This window comes from Phyllobates terribilis, unplaced genomic scaffold (genome assembly GCF_046119375.1).
Source record: "Phyllobates terribilis strain yellow unplaced genomic scaffold, ASM4611937v1 Scaffold_4__5_contigs__length_816908805, whole genome shotgun sequence".
Lineage (NCBI taxonomy): Eukaryota > Metazoa > Chordata > Amphibia > Anura > Dendrobatidae > Phyllobates > Phyllobates terribilis.
The window spans coordinates 659,269,244-659,288,092 of record NW_027362764.1 but is presented as its reverse complement, the minus strand read 5'-3'; the positions used below and the strand labels follow the sequence as shown (position 1 = coordinate 659,288,092).

General features: G+C 38.3%; 1 protein-coding gene across 3 annotated transcripts in view; it reads left to right on the top strand.

Annotated features, from left to right (window-relative positions):
* Window positions 1–12,278, top strand: part of PEX2 (peroxisomal biogenesis factor 2) — a 56,855-nt gene extending 44,577 nt beyond the window's left edge. The window contains exons 1-3 of one of the 3 annotated variants that reach the window (XM_073679476.1): window positions 6,897–7,314; window positions 7,760–7,833; window positions 11,458–12,278. In XM_073679476.1, coding sequence (XP_073535577.1) covers window positions 7,165–7,314; window positions 7,760–7,833; window positions 11,458–11,545 — 312 coding nt within the window. In that variant the 5' untranslated portion in view covers window positions 6,897–7,164 and the 3' untranslated portion in view covers window positions 11,546–12,278. Of the gene's footprint in view, window positions 1–6,896; window positions 7,315–7,759; window positions 7,834–11,446 lie in introns of those variants that run through there. The other 2 variants (XM_073679475.1, XR_012320165.1) reach the window with 2 other exon arrangements.
* The last annotated feature ends 6,571 nt before the right edge of the window (window positions 12,279–18,849 follow it).

Genomic DNA, 18,849 nt, shown 5'->3' with positions numbered 1-18,849 from the left:
ATGTACTATAAGTCGTTTCGCTCTTCCTTTGATGCAGGCTAGCAAGCCGAGCCCACATCTTTTCCGGCAGGTAATCGCTGGAGTATTCAGCCATCTTCTGTCCCTAATAGCGTGGGTAGAGCATAGCTCCATCCACGCCTGTTAACTTTGTTAAATGCTGCTGTCAATCTGTGACAGCGGCATTAACAGCGCACTGGCAGGGGTGGTGTGCCATTTCCTTCTGTCAACGAGGATCCAGCGACGTGATCGCGGGAAGCCGATGTGTTGCAATGACAGCCAGGGGTCTGCTGAAGACTCCTGTTTCTGTCATCATGGTACTCCTCTGAAAACCGACCCGGGATTGGCGTTCATAGACCTTAATTTTTGCTGTATACAACAATGCTGCAGCATTGCTATATATAGCACAAGCGAGCAGACAATCTCAAGTTCAACTTCCCTTACGGAACTAACAAATACTGTGAAAAAAAGTTTTAAGAAATATGATAAAAAAAATATGGAAGTTCAAATAACCCCCCCTTTCCCTCATTAAAAATTTAGAAATAAAAAAATACACATAATTGGTATTGCTACTGTATTCTTAAAAATCAGATCTATCAAAATATAAAATAAATTAATTCAATCTGTAAATTGTGGTACGAGAAAAAAAAATCAAAATGCCAGAATTGCAGTTTTTCAGCAGCTGCAACAACAGAAAAAAAACGTAATAACTGGTGAATAAAACATCATATCTTCCCCAAAATTAAATCAATAAAAACATTGGCTTGGGGTGCAAAAAACAAGCCTGCACACAGCCCCATATCCTAAAAACTGAAAACGTTGCGGCTCTCGGAAAGTGACAACACATGCAAATTTTATTTATTTATTTATTTTTTTTTTTTTTTACAATTTTCTGACTTTTTTTCACCACTTAAATAAAACAAAAACTATGCATGTTTGATACCTGTGCAATTGTACTGACCTGTAGAACCATATTGCTGGGTCAGTTTTACCATACAATCAACGCTGCAAAAAAAGGAAAAAAATCAATTGCAGATTTTCACTTTTTATGCTATATCGCCACACTTTGAATTTTATTTTCCTGCTTTCCAGTACATCATTGAATGGTGTAATTTGAAAGTACAATTCGTTCTGGAAAAAACAAGCCCTCACACGTCTAAATAGGCCGAAAAATAAAAAAGTTACAGCTCTTGGAATAAGGGTCCATATATCACAGCAAAGAGGTAAATCCTATTAGTGCTAGTCAATACAACAGCTCACAGAAACTGCACCTTATTAGATAAATTAAAATTCAACTTTTATTAAATATCTCTTAAAATCCTGTTCTCATTAGTTAAAACAATAAACCACACTATCATTGCACAGTTCAGAAACGAAGGGGATGTGCCTAACCCTGTATTGGCACTACCTAGCCCTACCTTGCAGCGGAGGTTGGCGCCCAATATCCTGCACAATGACACCCCCGCTCCTCAACGACTCACCCTCCTCTCCCTATATCACCCTATAGTGACAGTAAACAGTTACGAAAGTGCAAACAGTGGCAAAAAAAATTTGAGGTAGAGATGTATTATTTTATTTTATCAGATAGCAAACGGTTGAAAAATTATTATATCTGCAGCCCTGATCAGTGCAATTAGCTGCAGACATATCAGTAAAAAAGAAAAACTAAGAAATATGTCCTGGAGGTCTAGGTTTAATCTTATATATATTTCAATGGTATAGAATAGAATCCATTAGCATGGAATATCAGATTCATAATATAATTAAAAGTTTATGGATCAGAAATAATAGAATATCAAGAACCCAATAGCATACAATATTAGAATGTAAATTTTTCTGATCCCACTCAGAGTTATTATATATAGAATATCAAAGTCCAGCGACTCAGAATCACAAATTATAACATGATTCTAAGTTTCTGATTACACATATAATATTCATATACAATACCATACTCCAAGCATAGATAAATATATGGCCTAACCAACCCAAATGACAACTTGATGCGTTTCTCCTTTTAAAAGGTTCATCAGGAGTAGTTAATCAGGCAGAGTTTATGTATAATTATCCAAAAAGATACTTATTTGGATCCCATTCTTGTTTTGACCCAGATTTTGAAAGACCCAGCCTCATAATAGGATGTTTGAGAAGTCTATCAGGATACTGGGACTGCAGGGGATTCGCCTTGTGACCAGTGTCAGGCAGCTGCTGCAAAGGCAAATAAAATAATGGAATGCATTAAAAGGTTTAGATGCTCATGAGAACATAGAATTGTCTCTTTACAAATCACTAGTGAGGCAATTCTTGGAATACTGTGTATAATTTTGGTTTCGGGTGGATAAGAAGGATACAGCTGAACTTGAGCGGGTGCAGAGAAGAGCGACCAAGGTTATTAAGGGAATGGGTGGACTGTATTACTAGGACTGGTTATCCAACTTGGGGTTATTCTCTTTTAAAAAACAAAGGCTCAAGGGCGATCTAATCAAAACGATCAAATATATGAATGGACAGTGCAGAGATCTTTCTAATGATTTTTTACACCTTGGCTTGCAATGAAGACAAGGGGGCATCTAGAGGGAAGAAGGTTTCATAATCACAGATGACAATGCTTTACTATGTGAGCAAGGAGGCCATATGATATAATGGCCAATTCACCAAATAAGTGCAAGGAGGCCTGCTGCCTTTCTTGAAAAATTATTAGATTGCAGGTTATGGGTACTATATTTTGTGATGGGGCATTGATCCAGGGAACTAGTCTGATTGCCGTGTGTGGAGTCGGGAAGGAATTCTTCTCCTAATATGGGGCAATTAGCATCTTCCTCCTCGGGTTTCTGCCTGAACAACCTGTTAGGTTATTACCTAGACTTGATGGACAGGTCTCTTCTTTCAATCTGAAAGGGATTGTCCGGTCCAAACCGATAAGTCTGCAGTCACTCTGTGTGACTGCACACTTATGAATCCCCCCAACGCACACACTGTGCGCTACGGGGATTCGCCGGTTTCAGACCTGAGAACGGAGGATATGTATGAGTTACACTTGTATTGGGGTATGTATAACGCATATACCCTCCATTCCCGGGTCTGAAACCGGTGAATCCTCACAGTGCACAGTACCTGCGCTGGGGGGATTCATAAGTCTGTAGTCACACAGAGTGACTGCAGGACCGGACAACCCCTTTAAAGCTACAAAACTATTTAAGATGCGTTTCCTGATTTTAAACCAACCCCAGTATTGTAATAGAGCTTGAAATATTGATCATGAATTAATTAAATTTATGTTTTACTGTATCTTCGTGGTTTTTTTTTTTCCTTTGCTTATACTTTTTGTCTAAACATTATTTATTGCATTTCATGGTGATATAGCTCTAATGAGGAAGCATAAGTTTGTCAAATAACCACTTACAACACGAATACAATGTTAGAAATAGTATTCTTTGTGTTCATTTGGGTTTTGTGAAGGAATGTGAGATCTGGTATAATGGTTACTGGAATATGTGCTGCACTACTGAAATTTCATAACACTTAATTATGCTCTCCCACCTGCACTGAGCATTTCCAAGCGATATATGATATCCATTTTTCCTACCAGATAGAACAAGAAAAAAATATAGAGTTCATCTACTGAAAACCATTTATTCATTAGTCAAGGGGAAACATATTAATATCACTTAAAGTAGCAACCCGCTCCGAAACTATTTTTCTTTCATTGTAAAGTGCATGTTTAATAAATGCTTCCTTTTAATGTATAATAGTCAAGCCAAGAGGAAATCTAGTAGGTGCCATGCCACCAATAAGCTTAAAATTAATGCCCATCGCTGAACACCATTTTCTTTACTCTTTTGTTCAGTGGGTTTTAAAATTGCGTGCTGATATATTTCTTGAAATATCTTTCTAGCAGTCGGAGATCAGTTTTCTAATACACAGCGCAAAATCTCCTGTGTACATAGAGATAAATAATACCTGGCTGATACCTGTAGCCACCACTAGAGTGGACTTAGAGATTGCTATTTACCTCTTTATATTAAAGGTGTATTTCAGTTTCTAAAAAATAGTGACTATCCATTGGATAGCTATTTAAGAAAATAGAAATAACCCAAGAGTATTAAGACGGCATCCTGGAGTTCTTGATTAGTCTCCAAGGTGCCATGGCAATCCATCAAATTTTCTAACTGCTTAGATGCTATTGACTACAGCATCTAAGAGGTTAAATGAATGGGGTCTTTGTCATATAATATGAGCTTCTGAGTCCTCCACATTTACTCACTGGTTCAAAGAGGTTTGTTAATAAAGCAGTATGCAATAAGCTCCCGAGCTTCCTTCAGTGCTGGCTGCGGGTAGCAAAATGACCTAATTTAAGGGAGTTTCATCCACTATGGAAATCTATATGATTTTGTTGATTGACTCACATAGTCTGGGACAACATATCTCAGGAGAAAAGTCAGAAATGCATTGTTCATAGTTATCCTCAGAATTTATATGCAATCTGTGAGTGTTTTAATGATGCTCCTGTTTCGGCCTACCTGTCCTCTCCTGCTAAGAAGTAGACACGCTGAGGATAATGATTGTGAGAAGGACATACATCATGTGGTCAGTGGGAGCTGTATAACTAGACCAGCTAGCAAGAAAAAACACATTGAGACTGTAAAAAATGCAAAATTACTTTAATAGGAACCTATTGTGTCAAAAAACGCTATTTACCTGTAGATGTAGGGTTAATATGCAGGTAAATGGCATAATTTTCCTGTGTCTCTGCTTGTTTTCTCACTCTGCTCCTCATTCCTCCTTTTCTTTCCAAAGAGCAAAAGAGGGGGTGTTAGCTGATACATCAATGTTCTGGTGTTAGGATCATCTGTTGATTGGGATCCACAAAGTCTTAGGTCCGGGTGAGCACACAGACCCCAGGCATTGTTGCAGTGTCCTAGAGGACACGTGAGGACTTGGAAATCATGAATCATAGGAGCAGTAGGATAGATTAAGTGGAACCCAGAAGGGATAAATGCAATAGGAGCAGAGTCCTGTAATAGTTTGTGACTTTACCTTCTCTTGGACCAACTCATCAGTTGGAGTAAAGTGAGTGTTAGCCGGCAGGACTGAAGGTATGTAAGATCACAGATGGGTTGCAAATTGAAGCACAATATGCACAGATTGTGGAGAACACCAAACATAAGACTCTTAGGGTACGTGCACACGATCAGTAATTGCTGCGGATTGGACGCAGCGCACAGTGGCCAGATGTTTCAGCATAGTGGATGGGATTTGAAGAAATCCCATGCCCACTATGTGTCTCCGTGCTGCTGCGGATCACCCGCGGATACGGATATTCGGCGCGTGTTTACAGACTGCAGCATGTCAATCTCTCTTGCGGAGACACTAGTCTTAGTGGGCCTTATATAAGTACAGGGAAATTATGTCATCAAGCCACTCCAGGCAACTTTGAAAACCCAACAAGGAGCACAACAGAGAGCAGTGAACCCAGAGGAAGAAAGCGGAGTTTGTAATACACAGGACAGGTGCATAATTACTGGTGGAGAAAGGAGCAAATTTCTCTGATAAATTTAAGAAAAGTTGTATAATATCTTATCTTTTCTATTAATTTCTGCAAAGTTTGTTAAAAGTAAAGTTTCCATTTATTAAAAAAAATCAACATCAAACTTCAAGGACAACCCCATCAATAAATGCTGTGATTGTATGATTTGCATGTTATTGTGTTTTTTTTTTTTTTTTTTAAATAACACCTGCAATCTTCACATCAGCCCTATCTTTTATCTAGCCCTATGTTTTTCCTTATATTGTATTTTACCTGTTAAGTAACATTACTTCTAATATCTGTAAAATGATTTTGTCTTTCTAAACTCGCTTGTATCTATTCTACATTCGGTGCATCGTGACCTCAATGGTTCCACCATCTGTCATGGCGTATATTCTGCTCATTGTATGAAGGTTGTTATTAAATCTCAGAGGAGAATTTCTTAAATAGTCTCTTGTTGGTCATTCAGTAGAAACGTCTCATCCAAAGAATAAAATATCAGGACTAAGGTACCGGATTCCCATTTGCATTTTTGTTAAAGTTATATGACTGTTGCATTATTACTCACAAAGGAATGTTCCTTGATAACTATTTCCACAGGTTTCAGAACAAAAGGTCAAAAGCTAAGTTGTACATACTTTAAGTTATTGCTTTGTAGCTGTGAAAGTACAAGAGCACTTCCAGGTGGATATATAAAATGTATTATGCCTGCAGTTCTGCTCTTCTCTCCTCACTATACCTGCCTGAATTATGTATTGTAGTCACCTATTTTATATCACGGAGACTTTGAACTGTTTGCGTATGCGTGTTAATGAAAAGGATGATGATAAATTCCTTTTGATAAAACATTTCACAAGACCTCATTATGCAGTCACTACTCATGAACAAACACCACTACTCTAGTTTTTGCCATCTATAATATCAGCTTTTCTTTAGCCTCAGATGATGACTCCGCCAAATGTGCACAATTTTACAAAAATTTGCTTGGTTGCAGAAGAATCGATTGCCTCGGTGAGATCGAGTGTCATGCCCATTAAAAATACATCAGAGTTTTCTTCTTTCTAGGACATTAAATACATTTTGTGCAATTGTTGCCTTTTAAAAACACACCACAAAATTAGACATTGGGATAAGTGATGATTGAGCACCGAAATGCTGGCGTGCTCATTACTCGAATCGCGCCGGTCGGACACTCGGACGGGTTTAACTCGAGTAACGAGCATAATGGAAGTGAATGGGAAACTTGAGCATTTTTCTGGGGGACTCTCTCTCTCCACTCTCTCTTCTCTTTCTCCTCACTCCTCTCTCTCTTTTCTCTCTCGCCTTTCTCCTCTCTATCTCCTCTCTCTCTCCATCTCTCCACAGAGTCTGGCTGACAAAGGAATCTCTGTGCTCCCAGCAGGGAAATACCCGGCTTCAGCGCGGCGCGTGGCTCCAATAATTAAAATGAGCTTCTTCCTGGGACTCAAGCACCTTGCTATACTCAGCAGTGCCAAACACACTCGCTCATCACTAATTAGGATATGATCATTGTAATAAAGGGTTTAATAACATGCAAAAATTGTACCAAACTGTACTACAAACTTCCTATTACCTTCCGGCATCATTAAAAAAAAAAATAGGATAAGAAACAAGTACGGATGCAACACGGATGTAAAAAGGAGATAAGAAGGGTGGCACAAAGAACAATGGTCCAGTTTTTGATGGATACAAAAATGGACACGTATCTATTTACATATAAGAAAAATGTGGATTTCTCTGGAATAAGACATCGGATCATCGATATCAAGGTATCATTTTATTAAACTCTCTATGACCTACATGCCCATATACAGTAGATGGATATGATCCTCATGACAGATTCCCTTTAATGGAGACCATAACATTCCATTGTAGAGTTTGTAGCCAAATGTGGAGATGGAGTGTTGTGTCAGCTAACATGACCTCCACAATATTCTGACCTCAAATCAGTTGAGATGTTTTGGGATGAGTTTGACCACAGAATGAAGGCAAAGCAGCCAACAAGTGCGCAGCACCTGTGGGAATCCTTCAAGACTGTTCGACAGTCATTCCAAGTGATGATTATCTGTTGTAGCAGCTAAACAGAATACCAAGGGTGTGTAAAACTATCATCAGAAAAATTGCAAAGTACTTTGAGGAATCTAAAGTTTATCACATATTCTGGTTTGTTTCATATGTGTTTCTTGACCCTTTGTTTCCATATGTGCCTCTTAGATTTTTTGCTGCCTTCAGTCAGAATCTACAATGTGCACATTCCAAAAGAAGAAGAAAAGCCATTTCATGAACAGGTCTGTCCAAACTGTTTACTATACTGTATATCATCAGAAAATAACCTATTGTTTAAAAAAAAGTTTTTTTGTATTAAATGTATTTTTAAAAATGTTTTGGCAATATTTTTACTTTCAAATTACAATCTGTATTAAAATTTATTAGAAATATATATTGTAATTTTCACATTGGCCACAAGGGGCTTTTTTGACTCATACTTTATGTTCTTTACAGAAGACTTTTCAGGAGTCTCATTATGATTACAGGAAGGGTGACAATGACAGATATGACACAGGTTCCACAAATCACAATAGGTGATGTCACAGCTCCGCCTGCTCCCCTCCCTTCACAGTGACTTTTGTACATGCCATTAGATGTTTCAGTACAAAAGATAGGATCTGAGTCAGTCTATTGCTGCTAACTTCCTGTATATGTGAATTGCCTGAAAGAACAAGAAGTAGGAATCTAAAGTAACATAAATGGCCAGTGTGAAAATTGCAAGATTTTTTCTACTTTTTGATTTTAATACAAATCATGATTTGAGAGAAAAAAATGAATAAATAAAAATATAAAATAAATAATATAATATATATACACTGCTCAAAAAAATAAAGGGACCACTTAAACAACACAATGTAACTCCAAGTAAATCAAACTTCTGTGAAATCAAACTGTCCACTTAGGAAGCAACAATGATTTGACAATTAATTTCACATGCTGTTGTGCAAATGGAATAGACAATAGATGGAAATTATTGGCAATTATCAAGACACCCTCAATAAAGGAATGGTTCTGCAGGTGGTTACCACAGACCATTTCTCTGTTCTCATCCTTTTTGGCTGTTGTTTTGGTCACTTTTTAATTTTGCCTTTGCTCTCACCCCTAGAGGTACAGTAGCATTAGGCGGTGTCTACAGTACAACCCACAGAAGTTGATCAGGTAGTGCAGTTCATCCAGGATGGCACATCAGTGCGAGCTGTGGAAAGAAGAGTAGCTGTGTCTGTCAGCACAGTGTCCAGAGCATGGAGCAGATACCAGGAGATGTGAAGTGAGCCATAGGAGGGCAATAACCCAGCAGTAGGACCGTTACCTCCTCCTTTGTGCAAGGAGGAAAAGGAGGAGCACTGCCAGAGCCCTGCAAAATGACCTCCAGCAGGCCACAAATGTGCATGTGTTGCATAAACGGTTAGAAACCGACTCCATGAGGGTGGTATGAGGGCCCGACGTCCACAGATGGGGGTTGTGCTCACAGTCCAACACCGTGCAGGACGCTTTGCATTTGCCACAGAACACCAGGATTGGCAAAGTCGCCACTGGCGTCCTGTGCTCTTCACAGATGAAAGCAGGTTCACACTGAGCACATGTGACAGACGTGACAGAGTCTGGAGACGCCGTGGAGAGCGATCTGCTGCCTGCAACATCCTTCAGCATGACCGGTTTGGCAGTGGGTCAGTAATGGTGTGGGGTGGCATTTCTTTGGAGGGCCGCACAGCCCTCCATGTGCTCGCCAGAGGTAGCCTGACTGCCATTAGGTACCGAGATGAAATCCTCAGACCCCTTGTGAGACCATATGCTGGTGCAGTTGGCCCTGGGTTCCTCCTAATGCAGGACAATGCCAGACCTCATGTGGCTGGAGTGTGTCAGCAGTTCCTGCAAGATGAAGGCATTGAAGCTATGGACTGGCCCGCCCGTTCCCCAGACCTGAATCCGATTGAGCAGATCTGGGACATCATGTCTCACTCCATCCACCAACGTCACGTTGCACAACAGAGTGTCCAGGAGTTGGTGAATGCTTTAGTCCAGGTCTGGGAGGAGATCCCACAGGAGACCATCCACAACTTCATCAGGAGCATGCCCAGGCATTGTAGAGAGGTCATGCAGGCACGTGGAGGCCACACACAATACTGAGCCTCATTTTGACTTGTTTTAAGGACATTACATCAAAGTTGGATCAGCCTGTAGTGTGTTTTTCCTCTTTAATTTTGGGAGTGACTCCAAATCCAGGCCTCCATTGGTTAATAAATTTGATTTCCATTGATGATTTTTATGTGATTTTGTGTCAGCACATTCAACTTTGTACAGAACAAAGTATTCAATGAGAATATTTCATTCATTCAGATCTAGGATGTGTTATTTGAGTGTTCCCTTTATTTTATATATATATATATATATGTGTGTGTGTGTGCCAGTAATTGCACTGGTTACCCATTCACCACAGAATACAATACAAACTCATCTCTCTCACCCACAAAGCTCTCCACAGTTATCTCATCCCTCATTTTTGTCTATCACCCCCCCCGTACCCTCCATTCTGCAACTGATCTAAGGCTGACATCCTCCTTAATCCGAATCTCACACCTCCGTCTCCAAGACTTCTCTCATGCTGTGCCTGTTTTCTGGAATGCACTGCCCCAAACTATCCGACTGATATCTAGCCCACATGTCTTCAACTGTGCTTTAAAAACACATCTGTTTAGACAAGCCTATCACCTCAACTCACCAACCGAACTCTCTCCTGTCCCCTCCTAAATGTTAATCTTAATCTGCTCCTGCCTATTCATCTGTCTCCACATCCTCCATGCATGCAATAGCACACGGTAACTGCTCTTAGACAGATACTGGCCGGTGACCACGTTCTGCCTATTGTGTTCCCCCCTTTTCCATATAGATTGTAAGCTTGCGAGCAGTGCCCTCACTCCTGTAACTGTTGAAATGTGATACCTTGTATTGTTTATATTGTCTGTATATGTCCCTACTTAATTGTAAAGTGCTGCGGAATATGTTGGCGCTATATAAATAAAATTATAATGATATAGTTTTTTTAACAAAAAAGTTTAAAATATATATTTTACATAAAACCCTAATTTAAACAGTAAGTTATTTTTCCGATGATACATTCTCTTTAGCAGTTTTTGGGGGTTGTAATAGTTTTGCGAATTGAATACCAAGTAGTGGTTGGTTTCGTACACATGGAGTTGCCACATTATGGGACCCTACCCTAAAAAGTAAGATTCATTCTGTCCTGAATGTATATTACAGGAAGAACACCACTTATTCCATAAATTGTCTGTAGAAAAGGAAAATAAAAACAAAGACTACAATCACAGTCACATTTTGAGATGTTTATGTTAACTAAGGTAAGACAGATGTAATCATTTCTGAGAACAATTAAGAAACTTGCTATAAAAAGGTTTTTATTGTAAACAAAATCAAGTTGTTGGTCTCGGGTCGACGTCAAAACAAGTTTAACTGAAACAATCTGAATTCAGCGGCCATGAATATTTCTCTACACTTTTTATTTAAATAATTAGTATTGAACTTATAGTTCACAGAAGATTCTAGAGGGGGCAAACACTGTTAACAGTTTTTCTGGTTTACATTTTGTTTATTTTTTAATCATTTATATACTAGTGCACATGATTTTGGAATCAATCATTTTTGTTAAAATATACCTGCAGTCCCCATCCCCCACCAAAAAAAATATCTAAGCTCATGTAGCAACTTGTATGTGCAGTACAATTTTTTTTTATTCTTGTTTATATTGTGCTAACATATTCCGCAGGTCTTTCCAGGCGTTGTCACTACTCGTTGGCGTTGTTCCCTATGGGGATTATATATTAAATTTCCTTTCAGTCTGTCTTTAGATTGTGGAAGGAAACTGGAATACTCAGAGGAAACCCAAGCAAACATGGGGAGAAGATTGATACCGATTCATGCAGATGTTGTCCTTGAGATTTGAACCCCAAGACCTCAGCGCTACAAAACAAAAGTGCTAACGAGTGAGCCATCGTGCTGTCCTCAGTTTCTGATAAAGGAAGAACCATGTTCCTGTCAACCATATTTGCTTCCATGGGGCTAATATCTCTGTCACCCAGTAAACATGTTTTTGTATGTCATCACTTTTTACTTGTCCTCCACCATTCTCTCTCTTCAAACATTTATGATGATGCAACACTCTCCTTGTCACAAAGACACTTAATTTAATATGTGATTCCTCTGTTAATCTTGGAGTTTTTGGAAAACTCCTTGACTCTAAATGCTCAAAACCGTTACTGATTTAAAGGGGCTTTCCATGACATATTCAAATAGAAATATATGTGAAAAAAACAAATCCTTCACTTACAAAATCGTCTTGATTAATAATTCTGCCACATTGTCAAATTACTCTTTACTGATTATTTTTCAATGAAGTTTTAGGCTGGCTATACATATAGCTCTAGGATAGCAGTCCTAACCCTACATATACATGCATGCTCACCTCTGCCGAGGATGAATGTGTATCAAGTAGAAAGAAGGGAGGAAGTTTCTGCCAAACTTTACTGTCAATGGCTTATCTTGCCAAGAATTAAAAGATCGGACAGTTAAAGAAGCACTCCTCCCATCAAAATTTGTCTCCCCTTAATACATTGCAATCATCATATTATATGGCACTGTGTACTTGCAATTGCTCATTTTGCCTTTCTACCCAGCTATTTCTCTTTTCCATTAGGTCTATGACATCACGTGATTAGAATCTGACTAGCTGAATCCTTCTAAGCTCTATGTAGAAACAGGAAGTCTCTTTTCCCTATATGAGTCATCACTGTAAAAGTTCCTGGCAGTGGGGAGGAAAGGAGCAACTGAGTCATGAATTAAAGAGGGGGATGACTCATGGAGGGAAAAGAGACTTCCTGTTTCTACTTAGAGCTTAGAAGGATTCCGCTAGTGAATTTTTATTTGTGTGATGTCATAGACCTAATGGAAAAGAGAAGAATTGGCTGGGTAGAAGTCAAAATGAGAAATTGTAAGTACACAGTGCCATATAATAGGATTGTCAAATATTAAGAGGATAACAATTTTGATGGGAGTAGTGCTTCTTTAGAATCCAATTATCTGACCATTAACTTCCCGACATCTGACATGAGGGTACGTCGCTATACACATTTGATGTTTGGCCCGTTCATATGATGCACTTTAAATCTGTATGATCAGCTTCAGATATAAATCCATATATACTTATATGGATCTGTATTCTTGTCATAAGGCAATTTAGTCTAAAAATGGAAGTGTATTGTAGACTGCATTGAAATCACTAGAGAATCTACACTACAGACACCTATTTTTAGGCTCCATTGACTTCTAACAGTCTTCTATAGGGATATACGGTAATCAACTTTGCTAACCACAATGAAATCGATGTAATTACAAATTCATGTTTTTAGACCCCCAATGACTTCCTTGGGGAGAATATAACTGTGTTGTGCATATAACAAGTTGTTTATTTGCTAGGAAACTGAAAAAGACATTTCAGTGGTAACTTGTCAGTCACACCGCTGACTCTGCTTCCTTTCTTTTGTTCTGTACTAAGTGGACCTGTTGCTCTCATTGTTATAGCAGCCGATGTATCTTTATGATGTCACCCTGGTGGGGCATTTTCTTTGACTTGCTTTGCTTGAATGTTTTGTACCCCACACTTGCCAAAAGGCTTGGCATTTTGCTCATATGTCTGACCTAGGTTAAGTGAGTTGTCCATCCATAAAATATTGATGTCGAATCCCTTGGATAGGTCAACAATATCAAATTGGGGTTGGTCCAACATCCAGCACCACCAACAATCAGATGTAAACATTGAGTTGGACTGTTCAGGCTAGATATCACTAGATAGTACTGCAGTTCAGCTTCTGATCAGATGAACAAGAGTCGATCTGCAGTTCTTGGCAGCAGCTGATACACATAAAGTATTATTTATTATTATAGCGCCATTTATTCCATAACAATACTAATAATTTTTGGTTATATAGGAGCAACATACTCTGCAGCACTTTACAATTAAGCAGAGACATGTACAGACAATAAAACAATACAGTGTAATACATTTCAACAGATACAGGAGGAGTGAGGCTCCTGCTCACAAGTTTACAATCTATAAAGAAATAGGGGAACACAATAGGTAGAACATGCTGTTATGTACAGTCAAGCCATCATTTAATAAATAAGGGTTTTCATATTAAGCTGCAGGATGCAGTCATCAGCTAGCCTTACATGTGAAAAGGGGTATACAAAATAAAAAAACAAGTACAATAATCTTGAACAAAATGAGTTACAGACTGGTACAGGAGGAGCGAGGACCCTGCCCGCGAGGGCTCACAGTCTACAAGGGATGGGTGAGGACACAGTAGGTCAGGGTAGAGCTGGTCGTGCAGCGGTATGGTGGAGCAAGGGATACTGCATGTTGTACGCTTGTCGGAACAGGTGGGTCTTCAGGTTCCTTTTGAAGGTTTACACTGTAGTCAAGAGTCTGATGTGTTGGGGTAGAGAGTTCCAGAGTAGAGGAGATGCACGGGAGAAATCTTGTATGCGATTGTGGGAAGAGGAGATACACATTGAACGAAACTGTGCAGTGCAGCCCCATTCAATGTTTACATCTGATCAGCACCAAAGAGAATAACATCTGACTAAGGGGCTGCTGGATATCAAACCAGCACCAATTTGGTATTGATGATGACCTATGCTAATGATAGCTCATCGATTTTTTTTTTTTTTTTTTTTTTTATGCCCAGACAACCCCTTTATTTCCTGACTCATTTCCTGCACATATTCCAAATTTATCTTTGCTTTGCTGCCGATTTCTGATCTTGACACATTTCTTTGTTTTCAAATATGTCTCCTATCTGCTCCCTGTATCCTTGTATTCTGACCAATATCTACTTCTGATTATGCAGCTGCCAACAATCACAGACTATTCCCAGGACCGCAATCTAGAGTCAGTCCTGCCCATCCAGAAGAGGGTCAAAGGTAGTGACTGAGCTTACTTAGACTGCATCCCAAATTGGCAATGTTCAGTATGATTGTGTTTTCAGAAGGTCCTCGATACATGGACACCTTTGACAGTGGGGTGGGTAATTATGACATTTTATTAGTTGGCCCGGTAATGTTTAAACTAAATTTATAGTTCGAATTTGCAGTTAAAAGTAGACTTCAAATAAAGACTTTAAAGGTTCTTCAGAATAAGAGCTTTGTATAGTTCTTTATTCAAGTACTTTGCTTTTCTTCATTCAGGAGAATTAGACTATGTATCCTCTTGGTATAATAGTATCTAGATGACTTCCTCTAATGGTGTCATAGAGAGACATAAGACGATAATTGTACTTTGGCTTTAGCATGCTCTTTTGAAGACTTGTGTAAAAAAAAAAAAAAACTGAGTCCACCAATTTTGGGAAACAGTGAGTGGGTAGTCGGAGTTTGCATGTTTGCATCTTTTTTTCATTTAATGAAAATGTCGATGTCCATAGCTGCCTTAGACTTGCTACTTAATTTAATAGCATTGTATTCTGTAACCTCACACAGGATAATGCCATGTGTCTGAAAATACAAATTGTAATCTCTAAAATATCATTCTCCGAGCAATGTTTTTGCCTTTTTGTAAAGTCCGATTTGCTTGCCTGATGTTCTTATTCTCTGTCATTGTTTTTTAATCCCTTGGCACAGCCTATCCAGACCTCCTGCTACTATGTGCTGAGATATTTTTCATAATGCCGGATATTCCGCTGCTCATTCTTAGGTAATGAAAATATTTTAGATATTGTAGCATAATCTTAAAGACTGCATTCCCAAGATCATTTCAACTCATATGTGGATTGAATTTCTAAATGCTTTAATAGTTTTATGCCTGCTGCTGTTTAACTCACTTCACTGCTGGAAATGCTTGCATGGTCTTTGTCACAGACACTTTTCATAGCTTGACTGATATAGAGTCAAAGATGTGAAAAAGCATGTATGGTATAGGTAAGTTAATAACCCTAATTACTTCAGCCTGTAATCAAGTATCCTACAATATGTATGTTCATACAGAGTATTAAAAAGTCTATTGAAATTTCCAATACAGAGCAGTACATAAAACATTCCAATAAATATGGCCATTTACTTTGTATATTCATGTTTCAGAACTTTCTGCTGAGTGATGTTTTTTTCTTTTTATAATCTGTATGTTGCTAGTTTAAGTTCATGTCTTTTTTCGCTTGCCATTTCCTACATAGGATAATGTTTAACCCCTTCACGCCATGACCATTTTCCATTTTTCCTTTTTTGTTTCTTCCTCCCCTTCTTCTAAGAGCCATAACTTTTTGTTTTCCATCAGTATATAGCCGTATGAGGGCTTGTTTTGTGCGGAACAAGTTGTACTTTTGAATGACACCATTCATTCTACCACATAATGTACTGGATAATGGTAAAAAAAAATTCCAAGTACGTTAAAATTGCAAAAAAGTGCAATTTCACAATTGTTTCTTTAGTTTTTTTTATTTACCATGTTCATTATATACTAAAACTGACCTTGTATTATGATTCTAGAGGTCAGTACGAGTACGCAGATACCAAACATGTATAATTTTTTTTTTATTTAATAAGTGAAAAGAAATATGGAAATTTATCCGAAATTTTTTTTGCCTTTGTCGCCATTTTCCTAGACTCCTAACGTTTTCATTTTTGGGGTTATGGGGCTGGGTGATGGCTTATTTTTTGCACCCTGAGCTGACATTTATACTGATATAATTGGGGGTAGATGTCATGTTTTGATCGTATCTTATTCCACTTTACCGCAATGTTGCGGCAGCCCAAAAAATGCAACTCTGGTGTTTCGATTAATTTTTTCGTTACCGAGTGGAATAATTTATTTTATATTTTGATAGATATGACTTTTACAAATACAGCAATACCAAATATGTGCATTTTTTAATATTTTTAAAATGTTTTATTTTTAATAAGGCAAAAAGGGGGGTGATATGAACTTGTGTTTTTTTTTTCTCCATATTTTTTAAAACTTTTTTTTTTCACTTTTTATTGGACTTAATAGTCCCCTTAGGGGACTTAAAGCTGCGATCATCCGATTGCTTGTGCTATACATAGCAGTGCATCAGCATTGCTACATACAGCTAAAATCATAATCTCCCTGGAACGCCAGCTTTGGGCTGGCTTTCACAGAAGGATGGTAATGACAGGCAGACCCTTGGCTGTCATGATAACCCATTGGCACCTTTGATCACGTCACTGGCGCGCCAATGGGAGTGTGGAATATTATGCCCCTTGCCGGCGCGTGTTAAATGTTGCTGTTAGAGATTGATAGTGGAATTCAACAGGTTAACAACCACAGGTGGCGCTTCATTCTGTTAAAGGTATTAAATCAGCCATCATGTGCGGGGAAAGAAGCGAGGTTGACTTGCGAGCCCGCATCAAAGGCAGGGACACAACATAAGACGTAAGTTTACGTCATATGTTGTGAAGGGGTTAACTAACACCAACTGAAAAAAAAAAGACCGCAAACAGTAAAAAGGCTTTTACCACAACATATATCTTAAAAGATAACCACAATTCTTAACCCTTATCTTAAGTTCTTTCTTGGTTTACCATGTTAGTTATTACAATAATGTTTTTTATGTGGTCATTGTTGGTTCAACAAACTTTGTATATATCAATAGTACAAGCAAATATATTGAACATGTTTTAATATATCTTATCAGTTAAATATACAGTGCTCGGTATAAATCTTGCTTTGAAAAATAAGATTTTAATTAATATCTCACTGGACACAAGAACAATTTCCAAAATGTTGACAAGACTGAGTTTCACAGAACATTTTTGTAACCCATAACATGAAAGTAAGGTTAATAATATAACTTTCATTACATAATGTTCAGTTTTACTCAAATTAGTTAATGCAAAAATGAACACACGCCACATCAAAAACTGATACATCTAGTATTTTCTATGACCTCCATGATTTGTAAGGACAGCACCAAGTCTTCTAGGCATGGAATGAACAAGTTGGTGACATATTGCAACATCTGTCTTTTTCCATTCTTCAAGAATGACCTCTTTAAGAGCCTGGATGCTGGATGGACAGTGATGACAACTTGTCTCTTCAGAATTCCCCATAAGTGTTTCGGTTGGACTCAGATTAGGATACACTTGACCACTGAATCACTTTCACCATGTTCTACTTCAGAAATGCAACAGATGTGTTTGAGATCATCATTGTCATGTTGGAAAAGTGCACGTCTACCAAGGGCACAGAGTGATGGTAGCATCTTCTCCTTCAATATAGAGCATACATCTGTGAGTTCATGATACCATCAATGAAATGTAGCTCCCCGACACAAGCAGCACTGATGCAGCCCCACATAAGGACACTGTCACCACCATGTTTCACTAGTTTTCAGTGAGATATTAAAATCTTTAAAAGAAGGTGTACTCATTTATGCTGAGCCCTGCACTTCATTTTTCCACTTTTGAGCCATTACCCCCATTCTTTGCTGAACTTATAATTTACTCTGAAAAATGGCTAAAATCCCTTTTTCAAAACAATATAGACTGACTGTTCACTGGGGGATCAAATAACTGCTACATCTTGAAGTATATGGAGGGAGTAATAAATTACCAGCAAAGTAAGAGAGGCAGATAGGCATGCACAGAGAGGTTGCTTCTGTTTTTTTAACAAGTGTTTGTATATTCTCATAGATGGATAAACATCTACACTATCCTGTACTACTCTGTATAAAGTCCTCCATGCTGCTGTATCTGAACATGTACTGCATAGAGATAGGAGAGCAGGAATCCCTCATATATCTATGTATGAGAGACATTATAGCAGTTAGTGTCCACGCACTAGCTCAGAGACAACTGAGAATTAGAGCATACAGAGGGGAAAACTGCCGGAGTCAGGTTATATGATGGTCAGAAATAGGGTCGTTCTTCATGTACACAAATGACAGCTTATTTAACAGTCTCCTGAAATGATAGGTATGCATTAATCCATTATTGTTTCTAATAAAACATTAGTTGAAATAATAAAATAATTTTAGGAGTTCAAGTTATCCCCACTTAAATTGTTAAGAAAAAGCTAAAGCTTATTAATATCACAACCTGATGATTTATGATGTGACTTGAGTACTATCATGCTGTTTTCCTACTTGGGAGGTGAAGTCCATGGTGAGAAATGAAAGAAGAGGGAAACCATTATGTGATCACTGGGATGGGCAGAGAATCCTGGTGAGAAATGAAGG